This window comes from Dasypus novemcinctus, unplaced genomic scaffold, assembly GCF_030445035.2.
Source record: "Dasypus novemcinctus isolate mDasNov1 unplaced genomic scaffold, mDasNov1.1.hap2 scaffold_230, whole genome shotgun sequence".
NCBI lineage: Eukaryota > Metazoa > Chordata > Mammalia > Cingulata > Dasypodidae > Dasypus > Dasypus novemcinctus.
Genome location: NW_026688198.1, coordinates 121,596 through 140,392, shown reverse-complemented (window position 1 = coordinate 140,392; position 18,797 = coordinate 121,596). Strand labels below are relative to the sequence as shown.

General features: G+C 51.6%; 1 protein-coding gene across 1 annotated transcript; it reads left to right on the top strand.

The window, feature by feature from the left end:
- Positions 1–12,587: 12,587 nt before the first annotated feature.
- PNMA8C (PNMA family member 8C) lies at positions 12,588–16,044 on the top strand. The gene has a single exon (XM_004455881.4). The coding sequence runs from the start codon at positions 13,088–13,090 to the stop codon at positions 13,697–13,699; it is 612 nt and encodes a 203-aa protein (XP_004455938.1). The 5' UTR covers positions 12,588–13,087; the 3' UTR covers positions 13,700–16,044.
- Positions 16,045–18,797: the final 2,753 nt, after the last annotated feature.

The window sequence follows — 18,797 nt, the reverse complement described above, 5'->3', positions numbered from 1 at the left end:
AATCAAGTAAGCTGCAATAAAAATATGCTCCTTTAGCTTCCTACCATCAAATCTGCACTTGCCAGCATACACCTGGCTCTCTCTCCTGTCCCCTGGAGGACGCGTCCACACTCCCAGCGAAAAGCCCAAGTCCGTGGGGAGCGGATGTAGCTCCCGTGGCTGAGCGCCTGCTTCACGATCCTGCCTTCAATTCCTGGCATCTACTGAGAAAATCCCCACCAAGTGCCTTCTCCACGCTGGGGTCCCAGCTCCTTCCTGGGGAGAACTTGTCCAACTCGCGCTCTCTCCCGCATCTTCCCTGTAAACGTCCTCCCTTGACCCACCTCCAGCTCCCCCTTTTCCCGGCTCCCCTGGATGGTGAAGTGCCTGAAGGGGCTGCCACCCTCGCTGGCTGCTCTCTGCCCCCACTTCCCAACAGGCGGCCCTTGTCAGGGTCCTGGGACCCCCTCCTGTAAACTCAGCCCCTCTGCCTTCACACAGACACCCCGACTCCCAGAAACCCTCCCCTCGGTGCTGTTTACATTCCTGGTTTTTAGTAATATCGAACACACAGAAGAGTTTCAGGACCAGGCCCCAGGACACCCGCACGCCCTTCACCCCGACCCCCCAGCGCCGCCGCGGGCGCCACCAGTCCCATCACCCCCCTTCCTCCCTCCCTCTTTCCATATCTATATAATTTTTTTTTTTGGTGTGGTAAAACAGACCATATAAAATTTACAGTTTAAACCATTTTAAATTAAATTCATTAATGCAGGATCACAAATTGCATTTAGTTGTTTTAATTTGTTAAAAGCTGCCTGGAGCAATATGCCAGAAACCGGTTGGCTTTTAGAATGGGAATTTATTAGGTTAAAAGCTTAAAGTTCGGAGGCTGTGAAATGTCCACGTCAAGGCGCCCTCAGAGCTGCTCTCACCGAAGGTCAGCGGCCGGCGATGCTGGACTCCGCCCCGGGGCAAGACCCGGTGGCCGCTCGGGGCAGGGGTCTGCCTTCTCCTCCGGCTTCCTGTTCCTGAGCTCAGCTCGGGCCACAGGCCTCTGGCTTGCCTCCCGCCTCCCTGGCCTCCTACCTCCCCTGGCCTCCCCCCTCCCTGGCCTCCCTGCCTCCCCCCTCCCCTGGCCTCCTCCCTCCCTGGCCTCCTACCTCCCCTGGCCTGCCCCCTCCCCTGGCCTCCCCCCTCCCTGGCCTCCCTGCCTCCCCCCTCCCCTGGCCTCCTCCCTCCCTGGCCTCCCCCCTCCCTTCCTCCCCCTCCCCTGGCCTCCCCCTCAGCCTCTCCTGGCCTCTTTCCGGGCCTCCGGGCTCCCCCAGCTCCAGCCTCCAGCCTCCAGGGCCTCTCTCAGCCTCTCGGGGCTCCTGCCTCTGCCGCGTTCTCTCTGTGTCTCTGCCTGTTTCTCCCGGGTTCAAGGACTCCAGCGAGACCCTCCCCGGGGCCCACCGCCCCGCAGGCCGCAGGCGCAGGCCCCAGCGGAGCCAGGCCAGGGCCCCGCGCCCCCAGGAGCGGATCCGCTCCACGGACACGGCCTTTTCCGGGATCCACAAAAAGCTCCAAACGGTGACAGGCGTCATCTCTTTCTCATCTCCGTCCTCCTGGAGCCAACGGTGACAGGCGTCATCTCTTTCTCATCTCCGTCCTCCTGGAGCCGTCCCTCGCCGCTGCCTGACTTTCAGGGCCCTGGCCCTTTGGAAGAGCCCGAGCCGGGTCGTCCTGGAGGCTGACGCTCCGTGTGGGCTTGTCACCAGCCTGTCCTCACGTTTAAGCTCTGGGGACGCGTTTCTGGCAGAAACTCCACAAGGTAACGCTTGCCCTTCTCAAACATCGGGTGGCAGATGATTTTGGTGACGTTTGCTGTGGTCGTTTGACTAAAGTGGCGCCTGCCGTGCCTCTGCACGCGAAGGCACAGCTTTTCCCATTGTAACTTCTCTCTACCCTTTTCAAGCTCAGCCCCTTGGGTCCCCCCGCCCCGCCTTTGCTATCCTCTCCAGGACCCACCTCCTCTGCCTGACCTGGAAAAGCCGTGAGGACCAAAGCCCCGGGCCGTCTGCTCTCCCCGCACCACACCGTCTCAGAAGACGTCCCTGCAGCGCCAGGACCTAAAACACCCCCCCGCTGCTGAGGGCTTCTAAAGTCACGCCTCCCGCCCTCCCCTGAACGCCAGGCTCGTGGGGCTGACTCCCTTTGGATGTCTGCCAGGCACCTCACGTTTCAGGTTTCTGAGATGGACCTCCTGGCCCCCAGCCCGTTTCTCTGTTAAGCTTCACCTTCTAATGAAGGGACCCACCTCGTTCTAGTTGTTCAAGTCAAAATCCTCAGCATCATTAAAACTGTTCAAATTGAGGCGGGAATCACGTACCATATCATTAGCCATTTTGAAGTGTACAGTTGAGCAGCATTTAGTGCCTTCCTAAGATTGTGCTGCCATCCCTTCTGTCTAGTTCCAGAACTTTCCATCCCACCAGAGGAGACCCCATACCCATTAAGCGGTCACTTCCCATTGACCCCTTGCCTCAGCTCCTGGCAACCACTAGTCTACTTTCTGTTTCTGTAATTCACCTGTTCTGGATATTTCATATAAATGGAATCATGCAATACATGACTTTTTGTGTCCAGCTTCTCTCAGCACCCAACATTTGTAGCATGTGCCAGAACTTCATACATAAAAAAAAAAGTTGTAAAATATATATAACAAAATTGACAATTGTATCCATTTTAAAAAGTATACAATTCAGTATCGTTAATTAGTCACAATGTTATACAACTATCACTATTTCTAGAACTTTATCATCATCCCAAACAGAAAGTCTGTACCCATTAAGCAATAATGCCTTGCCCCACTCCCCCAGCCTCCTTTTTTTTTAAAGACTTATGTTTTTTTAATTTATTTCTCTCCCTTTCCCCCCATTGTCTGCTCTCTGTGTTCATTCCGTGTGTTCTTCTGTGTCCGCTTACATTCTCAGCAGCATTGGGAATCCGTGTCTCTTTTTGTGGTGTCATCTTGCTGTGTTAGCTCTCTGAGTGTGCAGTGCCACTCCTGTCTGAGTGTGCAGTGCCACTCCTGGGTGGGCTATGCTTTTTTCACGTGGGACGGCTCAATGTGGGGTGCACTCCTTGCACATGGGGCTCTCCTACATAGGGGACACCCTGCATGGCACGGCACTCCTTGTGCACATCAGCACTGCGCACGGGCCAGCTCACCACACGGGCCAGGAGGCCCTGGGTTTGAACCCTGGACCTCCCATGTGGTAGGCGGACGCTCTATCAGTTGAGCCACATCTGCTTCCCCAGAATCACTTTTGATTCCTGGCCTCCTCTTGCACCACTCCCATCTGATTCATTAGCAAGTCGTGTGGATATGGCCTCGAAACCCCATCTCAGGTCCAGTTTCACTGGAGTCCAGGTGATGTGGGCTATGGGTGGGAGGCTCTTTGTCTCTTAATAGATAACCTAAGCTGTCTGTGACTTGTGGGTGTGGGACGGTAAGAGGCTGCAGTCCTGCCCTCGGTAACCATGGCAGCGACTCCAGTCCCAGGAAACAGTTTAACAATGCAAAGTTTATAAACTTTAAATATTCAGGGAAAATGCAGACCAAATGAGCTAGAGGCTTATCTGGAATGTGTGAAGTCCATGCTGGGGGCTTACCTAGGATGTGGAAGATATATGCTAATTCAAGCCTATTGAGAACTGAGACAAAAGGATCTTTGGCCTTTCTTCTCTGTATAAAAGGGACTCAAGAGTCTTGTTCAGGGCTCGGGATTGAAACAGAAAGCTCCCGAGTCCGGCCGGCCGTCGATAAACCATTTTTCCTTCTCAAAATCATTCCTGAGTCCTGACCTCTCTATATGCAAATAATTGAACCTCTCTCAAATTCTACAACACAGGGCCATGTGCTGTGGCTCATTCTGTGGACGTGGAGTCCATGGGGCGCGGGGACGGGTCACCTGGAACCTGTCCCTCCCCGTTCTAGACCACGCTGTGGTACTGGGGCTGCAGAATTCTTTGCCCAAGCCAGACGAGCCCGCCCGTCGAAGGCAGAGCGAGCGGAGGCTGGACATGCCTGCAGGAGGGTCTGCTCCAATGCCTGCGAGGACCGTCCCGTGAGTGCCAGACCCCCGGTGGGGCACACATGTCGTCCTGCTGCTGTAACAAATGATCAGAAACCCAGTGGCTGAAAACAACACAGTTTTTCTTCTTCTTCCAGTTCTGGAGATCAGAATTCCAAAACAGGTCTTATGGGGCTCACACCAAGGTGTCTGCAGGGCTGGCGCCTCCTGGAGGCTCCAGGGGAAATCCCGTTTATTTCTCCCAGCTCCTCGAGGCGGCGGGCGCTCCTGGGCAGTTGGCTCCATCACTCCAGTCTCTGATTCCGTCATCACGTCCTCCCCCTTCGATCTCCTGCCTCTCCTGGAAGGACCCCTGTCATTCCAGCGGGCCCCCTGGTGACCCAGCAGGGGCTCCCCACCTCGAGGGCCTCCACGTGGTCACATACGCACAGGTTCCGGGGATTAAGAACTAGCCTTTTAGGGATCTTCATGGGGGGGGGGCGCGGGGGTCGTATTCATCCCACGGCAGGTGGCAAGACAAGGGGGGTGGGACAGGGCGGGGCAGGCTCCCCTCCCGCTGCCGAATCCCAGCACCGAGCCCCGAGAACTGCAAAGCTGACCCTGCTTCCAGGTCCCGAAGAGGGCAACCGGTCAAGGTAGAGAAGGACGTGACATACTTTATTTAACAGTTGGTCAAGTTCATTTGGAATAATTCAACATTCAACTACATGGTAAAGGCGCCTTCATTTGACCCTTGTCCCAGCCCTGCCCAAGCTCCAGAGCCACCGTTTCCTCCTCCCCCCTTCCTCAGTCTCCCCCCTGCCGGCCCCAGCGTCGCTCTCCTGCACTGTTGCCACAGCCCGTCCCTGCTCCACTCCTGACCCCTGCAACGCAGCCCCTCTCAGTAGCCAGACAGATTTTTTTTTAATGTAAATCAGAACCTGCCAGTGCTTAAAATCCATTTACGGATGAGATATATGTGCCAGGACAAATTTTGTTAGAGCAATGCTTCAATAATTTGTTAAACTGCCTTTTGCCTGTTCTTTGATTTTTTGACATTGAAATAAATGAATTTTAAAAAGCCCGGCTGGCTTCCCAGTGGTTTCCCACGACGGGGCAAACGGCGCCTCCCTTCCCTTGGCTACTAGGTTGCCACCACCTGACCTCATCGTCCACTACGCTCCCCTTCCAAAATGATGCTCAGTCTTGTGATGAGAAGCCTGTCAGACTGCAAAGTTAAAAAAAAAAAAAAGTAACACGCAATGCTGTTGAGAGTAGGAAAAACAAGCCTCTTCTTCTTACTCCTGGCAAGGGCATGTGTTGTTGCGACTCCCAGGAGGGCAATTTAGTGAGAGTGATTCTCTGTGGAGTCTCTGGGGCCTGATCCTCCAGGTTCAAGTTCCAGATTTGCTACTGATTCGCTTGAGCAAGTTCATCTTTCCCTGTGTGCCTCAGTTTCCTCATCTGTAAAATGGAGCTCATAATAATTCTTCTTCAAAGGGTTGTTGTGAGAATTAAATTAATAGTGCAAGGAGTCTGAGTAGTTGAATGGAACAGGGACTGTGGAAACGGAGAGGGAGTGAGTTCATTTGCGTGTCTAGCCAGATGGTATTTATTGAGCCCCTACTATAAGCAGGACAGTGTTCCAGCTCCTGGAGATGCAGCCTGAACAGGGCGGACTTCTGGAATGGTTCACGTCTCCTGTTACCCTCTCCCAGAGTTCCTGGCACTGCTTTTCATTTCCATTGATGTCTGTTGGGCTCATTGATGAACCCCAGGTTAGCACAGGACTTGGAGCTGGTTCTAAATATATATAGATATATATTGCTGTGTGAAAGAATCAATTGCTCCTTCTCAGTTCTCAGAAATCCACATCCTCTCTGCTCCAGCACCCTTGTTTGACTGGCAGCTCTATAGATGGTCTGACTCTCCTCCACCACCACCATCTCACTCAGAGAAAAGCCCCGAGGCTCCACCAAAGGCTATGAGGTCCAACAAGATATGGCCTTACCCTCCCTTCTCTCACCACCTGCTTCCTCTCTGAATTTCTTCTAAATTGTCCTTGTTCATTCTGCTCCAGTCCCACTGGCCTCCTTGCTGTTCCTCCAACACAACAGGTGAGCTCCAGCCTCAGGACTTTTGCATGGGCTGTTCCTTCTGCTGGGACGCTGTTCCCACCTGGGGTACTTTTTCCTCAAATATCCACATGTTCAAACGTGCATGACGACTTCCTCCCCGATGAGCCCCGCTCACGTGTCACCCCCTGCAGCCTTTCCTTCACCCCCCCACAGGCATTTTCTCTCTCTCTCCCTTTTCTGCTTTGTTTTTTTTCCCATAACCATAATCACCTCGTGACATGTTCTATCTTTTATTTATTTTGCCCACGGTCTCTCTCCCAGTGGAGAATCAGGGAATTTTGTCTGTCAACAGAGCCAAGAGTACAACTAAAGAGTAACTTGGAAAAATCCCTGCAACAGATAGTGCAGGTAATGTGTTAACTTCCTTCATTTGAAAAGCTCTCTTACTCCTCAGCAAGAAAAAGAACCCCCAATTAAAATTAAAAATAAATAAAATAAACACATAAATATTCACTAGCTGTGTGGCCCTAAGTCAGAGACTTATCCTCTTTTACGCTCAGTTTCTCTGAAAATACAGGAGAGTCTCAATAAATAGTTATTGACTGGATGAATGATTAAATCAATAAAATAATATCCAATTCATGGGCTGTAGTAACAATTCCATGGCAGGACGGATAGAGGGCTTAGAATTTTGTCTGGCACGTAGCGTGCCCTGGGGAAGGGCTAGCCAGGGCGGGTGTTTCAGATAGTCTTATCTGTTTGTGTTTCAGATAGTCTTATCTGTTTATCGCATCCTTCACGAGCCCTCCCAAATGTCACATCTTCCAGGAAGTCTTCTCAGCTGAGGCCAGGCACGATTAGTGGCTTGTTGCTCCAGATTGCCCCAGAGCAATCTAAGCAGATCTCTCTTTAAATCCTGTCAAAACATGTCCCAGGGCAACCAAGCCCAATTAGTGTCTTTTGCACTGTGTGTGGCTCACCAGGAAGCGGAGCTCATCGGTGGTCATTGTGGGGCTCCTCTCCCCGGCGGTGGGCAGGCTGGCTCGGGCTGCCGTGACGGCGGGACAGAGGCCCCGAGAGCAGAGCCCGTGCCTCACACACTCGGGCACGCCCGGCTCGTCGCCCCGAGCCGGGAACGGGGAAGCCTCTTGGTAAGTATTTGGGGACTGAATGAACGCACGGTCTGTCCCCTGCTTCTCGGCTGGGCGTGGGCATGAGTCCGGGAACAAGCAACTGAGCTTCAAGGATTCCTAAGTTCAAAGAGCTTTTGAGGGAAAACTCACCTTTGAATTAAAACGGGCATTTCTATTATGGAGTCAAACATGACCTTTCAAGGGCAAAATAAGACTTCAAAGAAGGCTGTTTCCTGAAAATCCTAGATGGGGGGGGCGATCATTTTCTCTTTCTTTGAAAACTTGAAAGCAACACTTTAGTCTAGGCCTTTTGTTTATAAAGGAAAGCAGGTCAGCGCCAGGGGCGGGACGGGGTCAGCAGCTCGTTATAGAGACTGGGCCTCTGGCGACTGCGAGAGGAGCTGGGGACCTAGAGCCCGACAAAGGCTGGGTGGGAGCTGGGGCCACAAAGGGCTGCTGGTGGAGGCAGCTCTACCAGGCCGTCGCCTCGATGGGTTAGTCTGTTGTTTATTCGGGAAACCGGATGTGATGCAGGAACAACAAAGACAAAATCGCAACCTGGAGAACAGCGTGGAAACTGTGAAAAGGAACCCGCAAGCACAAGCTGGAACCCACGTCTGTCTCTTTGCAACTGCGACCTCAAATCCATGCTCTTCCCCCACGAAGCTGCACCCCAGCTGGCCCAGACAGAATTCAGAGACACTGCAGGAGGAGATGGGGGGGGGGAGCTGGTGGAGCTGAGGCCAGGATGCTGCCCCCGGCCAGCCAGCCAGCTGCAGCTGCTTCACTTCCACCTTGGAAAATCTCCTGCAAATTTCTCTTTTGGACAACTCTACTCCAGAGCCATCCAGAGGAAGAATTCTAGAATATATGGACTCGGCTAAGTTGGCACAGAACAAAATCACCCCACAGTTCAGGAAGAGAGAGTGACCTGCTTAAGGTCACACAGACAGAACAGGAGCTAAGCCGGTGACACAGTAAAGCACCTTCTCAGGGACTGACATGGTGTTGTATGAGGTTACACACTTGGGCCCAGGAGTCAGGGTGCCGAGGCAGAAGTCTAGCTTTGTATTCACTAGCTGTGTGGCCCTAGGTGAGTGACTTAACCTCTCTGATCTTCAGTTTCCCTAGTATAAAACTGGGGACCATCATAGTACCTATGTCATAGGGTTGCTGTGAAATGAAATAATGTACACAGCTTGGCATGACTCTGGGCACACTGGGAGGATGTGTGGCTTACATTACCATGTTTGTTATTCCAATTTTCCTGCACTTCCAAGTACATTGGCCATTGCACTTCCCCTTCTCCTTGAAGATAGGTGTGGTCACATGATTTACACTGGCCAATGAAATAAGAGCAGAAGTCATTCACACTCATCCCTTCCTGGTGGAAGCAGTTCAGTGCTGGTGTGGGATTCCCCAGGCTCCCTCTTCCCTGCTCTGGTGATACTGGGAGCACACATTGATCCGGAGATCAAGGTAGCCCAGACCACTGAGCCACAGCCCTGGAAAGTCACCTGGACCCACAGCAGACTTTGCCTGAGCAGGAAATAAACCTTTCTTGTGTTAAACCTCTGGGAAGTGGGGACTTCTTTGTTACTTCTGCATAACCTAACCAATCCTGACTGCTACAGGATATTAATCAATGGATGTTAAAGACGTTATTATCAATAAACATGCGTAGTGGTGTCATTATTATCAATATTGTTAGGACTTGAACTTTGCTAAGTGAGGGAATCATTGTACACTTAGGCTGAAGAAAGGAAGGCGTAAAGGGAAGAGAGAGGGTTTAGAGAACAGGGTCAAGAATGTGGATCCTGGTTGGAAGGAGATTAAAAACAGACTGAGCTTCAAGGGAGTTCCCACTAAATTGGGGCAGCAGTTATCTGTGAGGGAGGCTTGACAGGTATTGCCTAAAGCCTCCTGTGTGCTGGGCCCAGATCATCCTGGTTTCTCCACCTTTTAAATGAATGAGATTAGTCAATATTTAAACTCTTTTATGGAGAATTACTCAAAAGATGTTGAAGGGTGAATTGATTAAAAGTTTATTGACACAATTAATGGTGTAAATTAGGCATCTCAAACTCTTTAACACCTACAGAGAAGAGGTGGGTGATGTAGAGCATAAGTTGAACTGAATACAGAACAATAGGGAGTGGTGGGGACCGTGGAAAAATAGAAAGCAGGTGCCCCATCTAAAGGGAGACAGCAGCTTCTCAGCCCCAAGAAATTTTCACCGAATGAGACTGAGGGTCTGTTTTGACAGAGCCTCTCATTTTCAAGAGAAGCCAGAAATCTGTATTTTCTTGTCTATATATATATATATATATATATATATATATATATTTAAAGATTTATTTATTTCTCTCCCCTTCCCTCGCCCCAGTTGTCTGTTTTGTGTGTCTATTTGCTACATGTTCTTCTTTGTCCGCTTCTGTTGTTGTTGGCGGCATGGGAATCTGTGTTTCTTTTTGTTGCACCCTCTTATTGTGTCAGCTCTCCATGTGTGTGGCACCATTCCTGGGCAGGCTGCACTTTCTTTCGCGCTGGGCGGCTCTCCTTACGGGGCGCACTACTTGCGTTTGGGACTCTCCTGTGCGTGGGACACCCTGGCGTGGCACGGCACTCCTTGCGCGCATCAGCACTGTGCATGGGCCAGCTGCACACGGGTCAAGGAGGCCCGGGGTTTGAACCGCGGACCTCCCATATGGTAGACGGATGCCCTAACCACTGGGCCAAGTCTGCTTCCCTATATATATTATTTTTAAAATGTTGACTACTGATCCACATTTTTTGAAAAATGGTGAGGATTGGCCAGATAAAACACATCAGAAGACCAGTTTCCAGTGTTTAGTCTTCCAGTTGCATTCCCCTTAGGAAGGCTCTCTTCAGCCTGGTTCACACCCAGGTGTCCGCTAGCTGTGCCCTCAAGGTTCAAGATTCCACCCGTCCACAGGTGGGAGACCCAGAGGAGGAAACACCTTCAGGAATGGGAGAAGCTTCTTTGATATTTAAGAGAGAGTGACGTTCCTCAATGAACATGAGATAACGCTGTGCTGCGTCTGTTGTAAAGATAATAGATTTAAGGCTATGAGAATTATAAAATGTGAAAAAGACAAAAAACAAAATGTTGTACAAGCTAAATGCCTATGAGTCTGTGTTAGGTAGATGCATTTGGGGTGCAAGTTAGAGAAAATCCAATTCAAACCAGCTTAACACAATAAAGATAACGTCCAGAGCATACAAAGAACTGCCAAGCAATAAGAAAAAGATGACAGTCCAATAGGGAGGCAAGGGAAAGACTAATAAGATCTCCAAATGGCCAATAAGCATCTGAAAATCTTCTCAAATTCATCGATCGTCAGGAATATTCAAGTTAGAAACGCGAGTTTTCATTCATGAGATGCCACAACGAGATGCTCACCACAACTGCCAAAGTGAGAAAGCCAGAAAATCACTAGTGTTGGCAAGGTGGAGCAGGACTGGAACGCTCAGGCGCTGTCTGTGGAAGTGTAAAATGGTACAAATGATATGGGCTATGTGTGGGGGCTGTGTGTTTCTTCATGAATAACACGGGCTGTGTGTGTAAATTTTAGAACTTAAGATTCCAGCATAAGCCATGTGTGCATGCAAACAGTAAGAACTGCAGCCCCTGCCTTTTGTAACCATGCCAACCGCTCCAGTGGTTCCGGGAAAGCCAGTTAGATAATATAGGCTCTAAAGGCTGTGGATATTCAGGGAGGATGCAGACTATGTCAGTTCAAGCTTACCTGTAATGTGGGGGATGTGTGTTATTCAAGCTTATCCAGTACTCAAACAATGCACCATTTGACTCCCCACTCCCACATCCTCTGTATAAAAGGGACCCAAAAACCCTATCCGGGACTCGGCTTTTTGGACAAGAGTCCACTGTGCCCCGCCAGTTCTTAATAAATTTTCCTTCTCAAAAATATTCCTGAGTCCTGGCCTTCCACACGCGATCAATGAATCTTCTACCACGTTGGGCAACGGTCTGGCAGGTTCTGCTAAACCTGAACATGTGCCTAGTCTTATTGCCAGTAGATATGCCCATCCACGGTCACCAAAAATCCTAGAGCATTTAACATGTGATTTCACATTTATATGAAATACAAAAACAGACAAAACTAATCCATGCTGCTGAAAGTCAGGACAGTGGCTACCGTTGAGGGGACAGAGTGACTTGGAGAAAGCACAGGGCATCCTCCTGGGAATGCTAACAATAGCCATTTATTGGTCTGGGCACTGGATGTTGTGGTTGGCTTGTGAATTTTCATTTATAATTTGTGCACTTTTCAGTATACATGTTGTACTTCAATTTTTTAAAAATTGAAAATGTTTCACGGGTACATAAATTTCAGGCATGGTTTGATCCAGAAGTATATGATGTCATCCGAGCTTGGTTTCTCTGTGATTCTCTCAGCTCAGCCTTCCTCTGGCTGCAGAATTCATGCTCAAAATGGCTTCTCTCATAGCTGCAAAATGTCCCCCAGCAGTTTAGTCTTCACATTTGGAAGGGAAAAGGAGATGGTCCTCCTCGCAATTATTTACAAGGGTCCTGAGCTTCGTTCTAATTGAACTACTTACTTCACGTTCCAGCCCTAAACCAATCACGGTGGCCAGAGAGACGCCATGCACTGATTGGCTTAGGCAGGGTTACCTGGGTAACGATCTCTGAACCAATCACTGTGGGAGTGGGTGGGATTATGCTGATTAGTCTAAGCCAATCGGGGCCCAACTCTGGAGCCTGCCCTGGGAAGGACGTCAGCCCAACCCGAACGGTAAGGCTTTTTATTACTGGGTGCGCAGGGGAGGATGGACACTGCAGTTATCACATGCCAGGAGATTAAAAATTTTGTTTTGAAACAATCCCACACTTACATGAAAGTTAAAATTACGAGTACAAGGAATATTTTTACACCTGGATTATTTAAGAATAAATTGCCAATCGGGCCCCATGGTCTCTGGATGTTGTAGTGTGACGTGTCCTAAGATATTTCACCCTGAAGATACTCTTGTGTTCTATGGGCAGGTACTTTGAGACAAGGCTCCTATTCCCCACCCAACTTTCCATTTATTTCTTTAACGTTGGTGCTCAAATCGCCCCACCTTTCCTTACTTTCTGACGCGAGGAGATGTTCCAGGCTCATCTTACACCTTCCCTACCCCCACCTTCTCCCCTCCCCTCCTATTCTGAGGCTGGGCGGCCGCCCCTTCACCTCCCAACGAGCCCCTGGCCTCTGATTTCAGTGCGGCGGGACCCGGCCAATGGCAGAGGCGGCCCCGCCCGCGGTTGCCTTGGAGACCGCGGGAACGCGGCGCGGAGGCGGCGGTGACGTCACTGCGGGAGCCTGCGCCGCGCTCGCACCCGGGGCTGAGCCGGGCCCAGCGTTCTCGCGGCAGCCCCCGGAGCCCCCACCGTCGACGCCCGGGATCTGCTGAAACTTCCAGGGCCTGCGAGGTCGTTGGGGACCCCCGCCGAGAGAGGGGGGCAGGTCTTCAGACCCTCCCTGGTGCGTCCTCGCCCGGGCCCGGGAGCCACGCAACGGCCCGCGAACACCCACGGCGGCGCCCGCGAGCGCTTGGAAACGCCCGGGAGCCCTGTCCGGGGGAGGCCGGACCTTGGGCAGCCCTTCAGGCCGGGGCTGGGGGAGCGTGGGGGACGGAGCTGGACAAATCGCGCCTGCCTGTAGCTTCCGGCCGGCGAGGCCTCACTCTCAGGTCGATTTGGGGAAGGAATCGAGGCATCCTGGAGAATTTCGTGGATCCCCGGGGCAGCGTGCACCAGCGGGCCTACTGCTGCCTCCGAGAGCTGGGCAGGATGCTGTTTGGCGTCAAGGACATCGCCCTGCTGGAGCACGGGTGCAAGGCCCTGGAGGTGGACAGTTACAAGTCCCTGATGATCCTGGGCATCCCCGAGGACTGCAACCACGAGGAATTCGAACAGACCATACGGGCCCCCCTCAGACCGCTGGGCAAGTTCGAGGTGGCCGGCAAGGCCTTTCTGGAGGAAGACAGATCCAAGGCGGCCATCATCAGGCTCGCGGAGGACATCAATTACGCCGTGGTCCCCAGGGAGATCAAGGGCAAGGGCGGCGTGTGGAGAGTGGTCTACATGCCGCGGAAGCAGGACGTGGAGTTCCTGACCAAGCTGAACCTCTTCCTGCAGAGCGAGGGCAGGACTGTGGAGGACGTGGCCCGGGTCCTGCGGCAGGAGCTGTGCCCCTCGGGCCCGGGCCCCAGCGCGCTGCCCGCCGCCCAGGGCTGTGCGCCCGGGCGGGGGGACGTGCCGGGGGCTGGAGCCGCCGCGGGGGTGGGCGGGGGGCCGCCCCTGGACTCCACGGGAGGGAGAAAGGCCGGGGACGGCGAGAGAGGCAAGAGGAAGCACAAGAAAAACCGCCGACGGCACCATGCATCTGACAAGAAGCTGTGAGGTGACGCGGGGTGGCCGTGTGTGTGTGTGTGGGGGGGTCTGAGTGGGTGTGGTCCACACATGGTCGAGTGGGGGTCATTCATTCATTCCCGCGTTTATTGCCCACCGTGTCCCAGGCACCGTTCTAGGAGCTGGGGTTACTGAACCCACAAAGGTCCCTGCCTAAATAGCATTCGTGTGAGTGGGTCACGCTGTTACTGGGCTGCGTCTGCGCGAGTGTGAGTACCGTTCGAGTAGATGGAGGTAGTAGCCGAGTGAGCATGAATTACATCTGCTTGAGCGTGGGTCATTCATTCATTCATGTAACTGATATTTCCTGAATACCTACTGTGTGCCAGAGATACAGAAGGGAACAAAACGGACCAAAATCCTCGCTCTCGTGGCACTTTATATTAAATTTTTGAGTACGTGTAGGTACCATTTGAGTGTAAGTCGTCTCTGAGTGTGTGTGAGTCATGGGTGAGTTCGGGCGGGTAATATCTGAGTCGTTGTGGGTAACACTTGACAGCGTGGCGTAATGACACCTGAGTGTGTGTAACCTCCGAGCGAGGGCGCGTCCCAAAGATCCACTAGCGGCTTGGAACCACCTCGACATCCCGCTGGACCAGCTGCGCAGTCGCAGTCGAAGGCGGAGCCGAGCAACGCGTCCAACAGTTGCCATGGGGACCGCGGGGCTGCCCCAGCGCGCGCGCAAGTGTGGGCTGGAAATGGAGAAGAGGAGCGCCGTACTCCACACGCCGGGTCGCCCTTCCTGGGATGGCCAGGCGTCGGGGCCTCCTGCCCTGATTCCACATCAGCCTGTCGGCCCCTGCAGTGAGGGTGTGCGTCCCTCCGCCCCGTCCCCCGCCCCAAATTGAGTCGCAGTAGCTCTGACTTCGGGCGGGGGCGGGAGGAGTGCGGCTGCTGCACTCTGTAAAGCGTAAAAGGCCAGACTGCGGGGAATGACCCAAAGGAGGTAAACCATTAAGAGGGCACCTTCAAGAGTTCTTGGTGAACAAGTTTAATATCGACTTCCTGAGGCTGTAATCTGAGTCCCCTGTGGTGGCAAAGAGGAAAAAAAGGGAAAAGGGCAAAATCAGGTAAAATCCAAATATACGGGGGGGGGGGGGGGGGGGGGGGGTAAACAGATCTCTCCCTCTGGGTGCCCTGACTTGTGAATTTGCAAACTTCCGTTAGCTCAAGGATCGGCAAAGATTTGATCTGTATTTCTCTTTTTAAAAAAATGTCATTCTCACATACATGTGCGGTTTTCCTACCTACCAACCTGGAACACTGGGGACCTCCAGTAGGTTATGGTGGTGGCATCAGTCACCTTTGTGACCTCCGACATCCAAGACTTCCATCTTATCTCCCAGAGGCTGTAAGGTTTTGCCCTCCAGTGAGAGTCAACAGATGAAGGTTTTCACCCTACTATCCCACCTTGGCAGTCAGGGTACAGGTGAGGGACCTACCCTCAGGAAGCCAGAAACTCCTTTTAGGTCCTTGAGTTCCCAGCAAGTGTCAAGAAACAAGGAATTTTAGAACCCACTTCCATTGGCAAGTGAATATCCAGCTTTCTATCTAAAACCTTGATTTCTGTCCCATTTCCCAAGCTGGCTCTCTATCATCAGTTCCAACTTCTTTTCTTTTATGCAACAGTCAGGATAAAACTTTTCCTGCCACCTCAACACATATTTGAATTTCTTGGGAGTGCATCCACGATCTAGAAGTTTGTAGCGCTATACTGATCACTTTATTCCTTGTAAATTCGACCCAGGTATAGTCACCCACACAGTATGGTACTACTGTATTTATTGTTCAGTCACAGAGTATGTGCTTGAAAAAATGTCGCACCAGCCTCAGCATATTTGTTGGTTGCATGCTCTACTCCCATCAAAGCATAATAGTCGTGTAGTAACAAAGGATGGGGTGACATTTCTTATTATCATTGTGCAATATCAAGACTGTATGTTTATTATGGGTGCCGGATGTTTCCCACACAGCGTTTCTATTTGTGATTCACAGCGTGAGAAGTTGTTCGATGTGGCCAATGAAACCAAATTTTTCTACCACTTCCCTTTTGAGTTTTCCTGGACCAATTGAGTTTTCTGGGTTTGCAGTGTAAGCTATTACATCAAACTGTTACCATTCGAAGCTACTTATCTGGGTGTCAAGACCCTGTTAGCACAGCAGATCCCAAGCAAGAATTCACTAGTAAATTGGATGTGCTGGCCAGTGGGAGGCCGCAAGTGGTCTTTGAAAACCCGATTTTAAAAGTGGGTTAATTTATAGCCCTTCATTGTCCTTTGTGATTGATGCTGTGTTGTACAAATGTGAACTTATAAAATAAATGTATGCTAATGAAATCAGGCCCCTGTTTGATATGTTTGGAAGTCCATAGAATATTTAATTTGGAAAAATGATCTGGCTTCTGTGGGTTGCCTGAAGTCTTCCAGCGTTGCATCATTTTTTTAAAAAAGTGGTGTTAGCAGATCTCAGTGACCAAAGAGGACACAAAACACATAACTTTCCCCTATCCTGTGGGCTCCTCAGGATCTCAGGCCATTTTCCAGTGGCTGATGGGAAAGGTGAAATGGTTAACAGTTACCCCGTGTTACAGGCCCTGTGCAAAATCCTTCCTGTTCACTAGCTCCTTACAGCCTCCCGGCCCTGGGAGGAGTGGCACTCCAGGGCCACAACCCCTTATCTAAAACCTTCAGGCCAGATGTGGTTCAGGGATTTTTGGATTTTAGAGAAGGATACTGTGATTGTGCCAGATACTGCATAACAGGTGGTCTGGGAAGACCCCGTAGTGGAATGCAGTAATAGCAAATGTAGGGGATTCATACTAAGTGAAGTAAATAAACACGAAATGGCCTCATGTGCCTCTAGGTCTTGCCTCCAAAGTTTTTCAGGTTTTAGAGCCGTTTGGATGTTAGAAGAGCAGAGATTATGAACCTGTATTATTATCAGGGGATGAGCATCATCTCATTTTATAGATGAGGAATGTGAAGCTCAGAGGGTTAAGTGTCTTGCCTAAGGCCACAGAGCAAACAGTTCAAGTGGGATTAAAACCCAGGTCTCGATTTTATGCTTTATTAATAAAATTGATTTGTTTAAAAAACACAAACACACACATCTAGGTCCTTCAGATGGGAGTCTAAGCTCCTGACACAGGCCTGGCTCTCTGGGCCTGGGGAGGCCCCAGCTGACATCGGAGTCACAGAGCCTCTTCTCTGGTAAGTGACTTGGCACAAACTCCCTGAGAAAGAAGCCAGTGGTGAGCAGCACGTGGAGGGACTGCTGGGGCAGGGGGAGGCTTAGAGCAGAGGATAATGGGAAGGCCTCTGTGTTAACAGTAATAAAATTACTCTTCATGCTTTACTGTATACTTACTATGTACCAGGCACTATTCCAAGCACTTTCCATGAATAATTCATTTAATCCTCACAATAACACTCTGAGGTAGATACAAATAATCCCATTCTCCAGATTAGGAAACTGCGGCCCAGAGCCATAAAATTCGTAACTAGAACCAGGATTTGCACTAGGCTCCAGAGTCTATGCACTTCATCGGCAGGCCACAGGGTTCTGAGAACCAGAGCTTGCATTTGTTGAGCATTTCAGATGGCCCAGGTCCCTGCCGTTGCTTAACTTCCATGGTCTCATTGACTGCCCACGGCCTCCCTGCGAGCCAAGTCTTACTCTGTCTACCATTTTGCAGATGAAGAAACCCAGGTTCAGAGAAGTGAAGGACTCACCCCAGGTCACACAGCTCCAGAGTGATGGTGCCGGGATTTGAACCCAGGCCCAAGACACAGAGGGCAGGCAAGGCGGCAGGGCCCCAGGAGAGGGGCTGGCTCGGCCCAGGAGGAATGGTGTCTGGTAAATCCAGGAGAACGAACAGGAAGGCGTCCGCCCACCACCCTTGGTGAGGGCGGGGGTTGTGTGGGTGGCTGGGAAGCCCTGAGGGATCAGCACACACGCCTGTGATTGCCGCCTGGCGGAGCAGCTGCTCGTGCCCGCGTGCCTAGGTTGACACTCTGCCCTCGCCGTCCTCCTCTGTGCCCGGGGGGCCGCCCTCCCTGGACGGCACTGCCCAGCCCCCTCTGCCCTCTGACTTCCTGTTGGGATCAGCCAATGGAAGCAGCAGGACACCAGGGGCAGGAAGAGAGAGGCTGGGACGCTCTCTCCCTGTCCTGCGTTCGGGTGATCCTGTGTCCCCTGCGATTACAGTTCCTATCGGGAGGCACCCCCTCTTCCACAGCCCCAGCGCTCACAGCCTCCATATCACCTTCTCATGAAGGCAGCGTCCTGGACATCTGGAGGCACAGAGTAGGGTAGAAAACAAGACCTGGGTTCAAGTCCTGTCTTGTCTGCTTCATTGGGCGGGAGCCTGGGTAAGTCCTTTAACCTTAAACGCCTCAGGCTCCTCATCTGTAAGATGAGGGTGGGGGAACCTCATTCACTGGGTTTGTGGGAGGAGTAAATACGTTCAGATATGTAAGGGACTTAGCTCCCCAGCTAGCAAGGGGGCTGCCAAGTGGTGGTGACAGGGGCTGGGCCCAGGGGCTATGGCGTGTTGCACTGAAAAACATCACATTAGCCTGGTTTTCCATTTCTTGCTTCCTGAACTTGATACATGTGTGCCCTCACAAGGTGGATCTGATCCCTGTGGGCTGGCAAAAGGCTGTTTTAGGGAAGTGGATGTGTCTCAACAGATAGAGCATCCGCCCACCATATAGGAGGTCCAGGGTTCAAACCCAGGGCCTCCTGGCCCATGTGCAGTGCTGCCACATGCAGGGAGTGCCATGCCATGCAGGGGTGTCCCCCTGTGTAGGGGAGCCCCACACCAAGGAGTGTGCCCCACACAAAAAAAGCACAACCCACCAAGAGTGGCGCCACACACACGGAGAGCTGATGCAGCAAGATGACGCAACAAAAAGAGACACAGATTCCCAGTGCCGCCTAGAATGCAAGAGGACACAGAAGAACACACAGTGAATGGACATGAGAGCAGACAATGAATGAGGGGGGGAAGGGGAGAGAAATAAATTAAAAATCTTTTAAAAAAATTTTTAATAAAGGCTGTTTTGGAGCCCAGTATGCCGAAATGTCA

Excerpts from the sequence above, each read along its gene's own strand:
- PNMA8C (XM_004455881.4), top strand. The coding sequence starts at position 13,088 with ATGCTGTTTGGCGTCAAGGACATCGCCCTGCTGGAGCACGGGTGCAAG.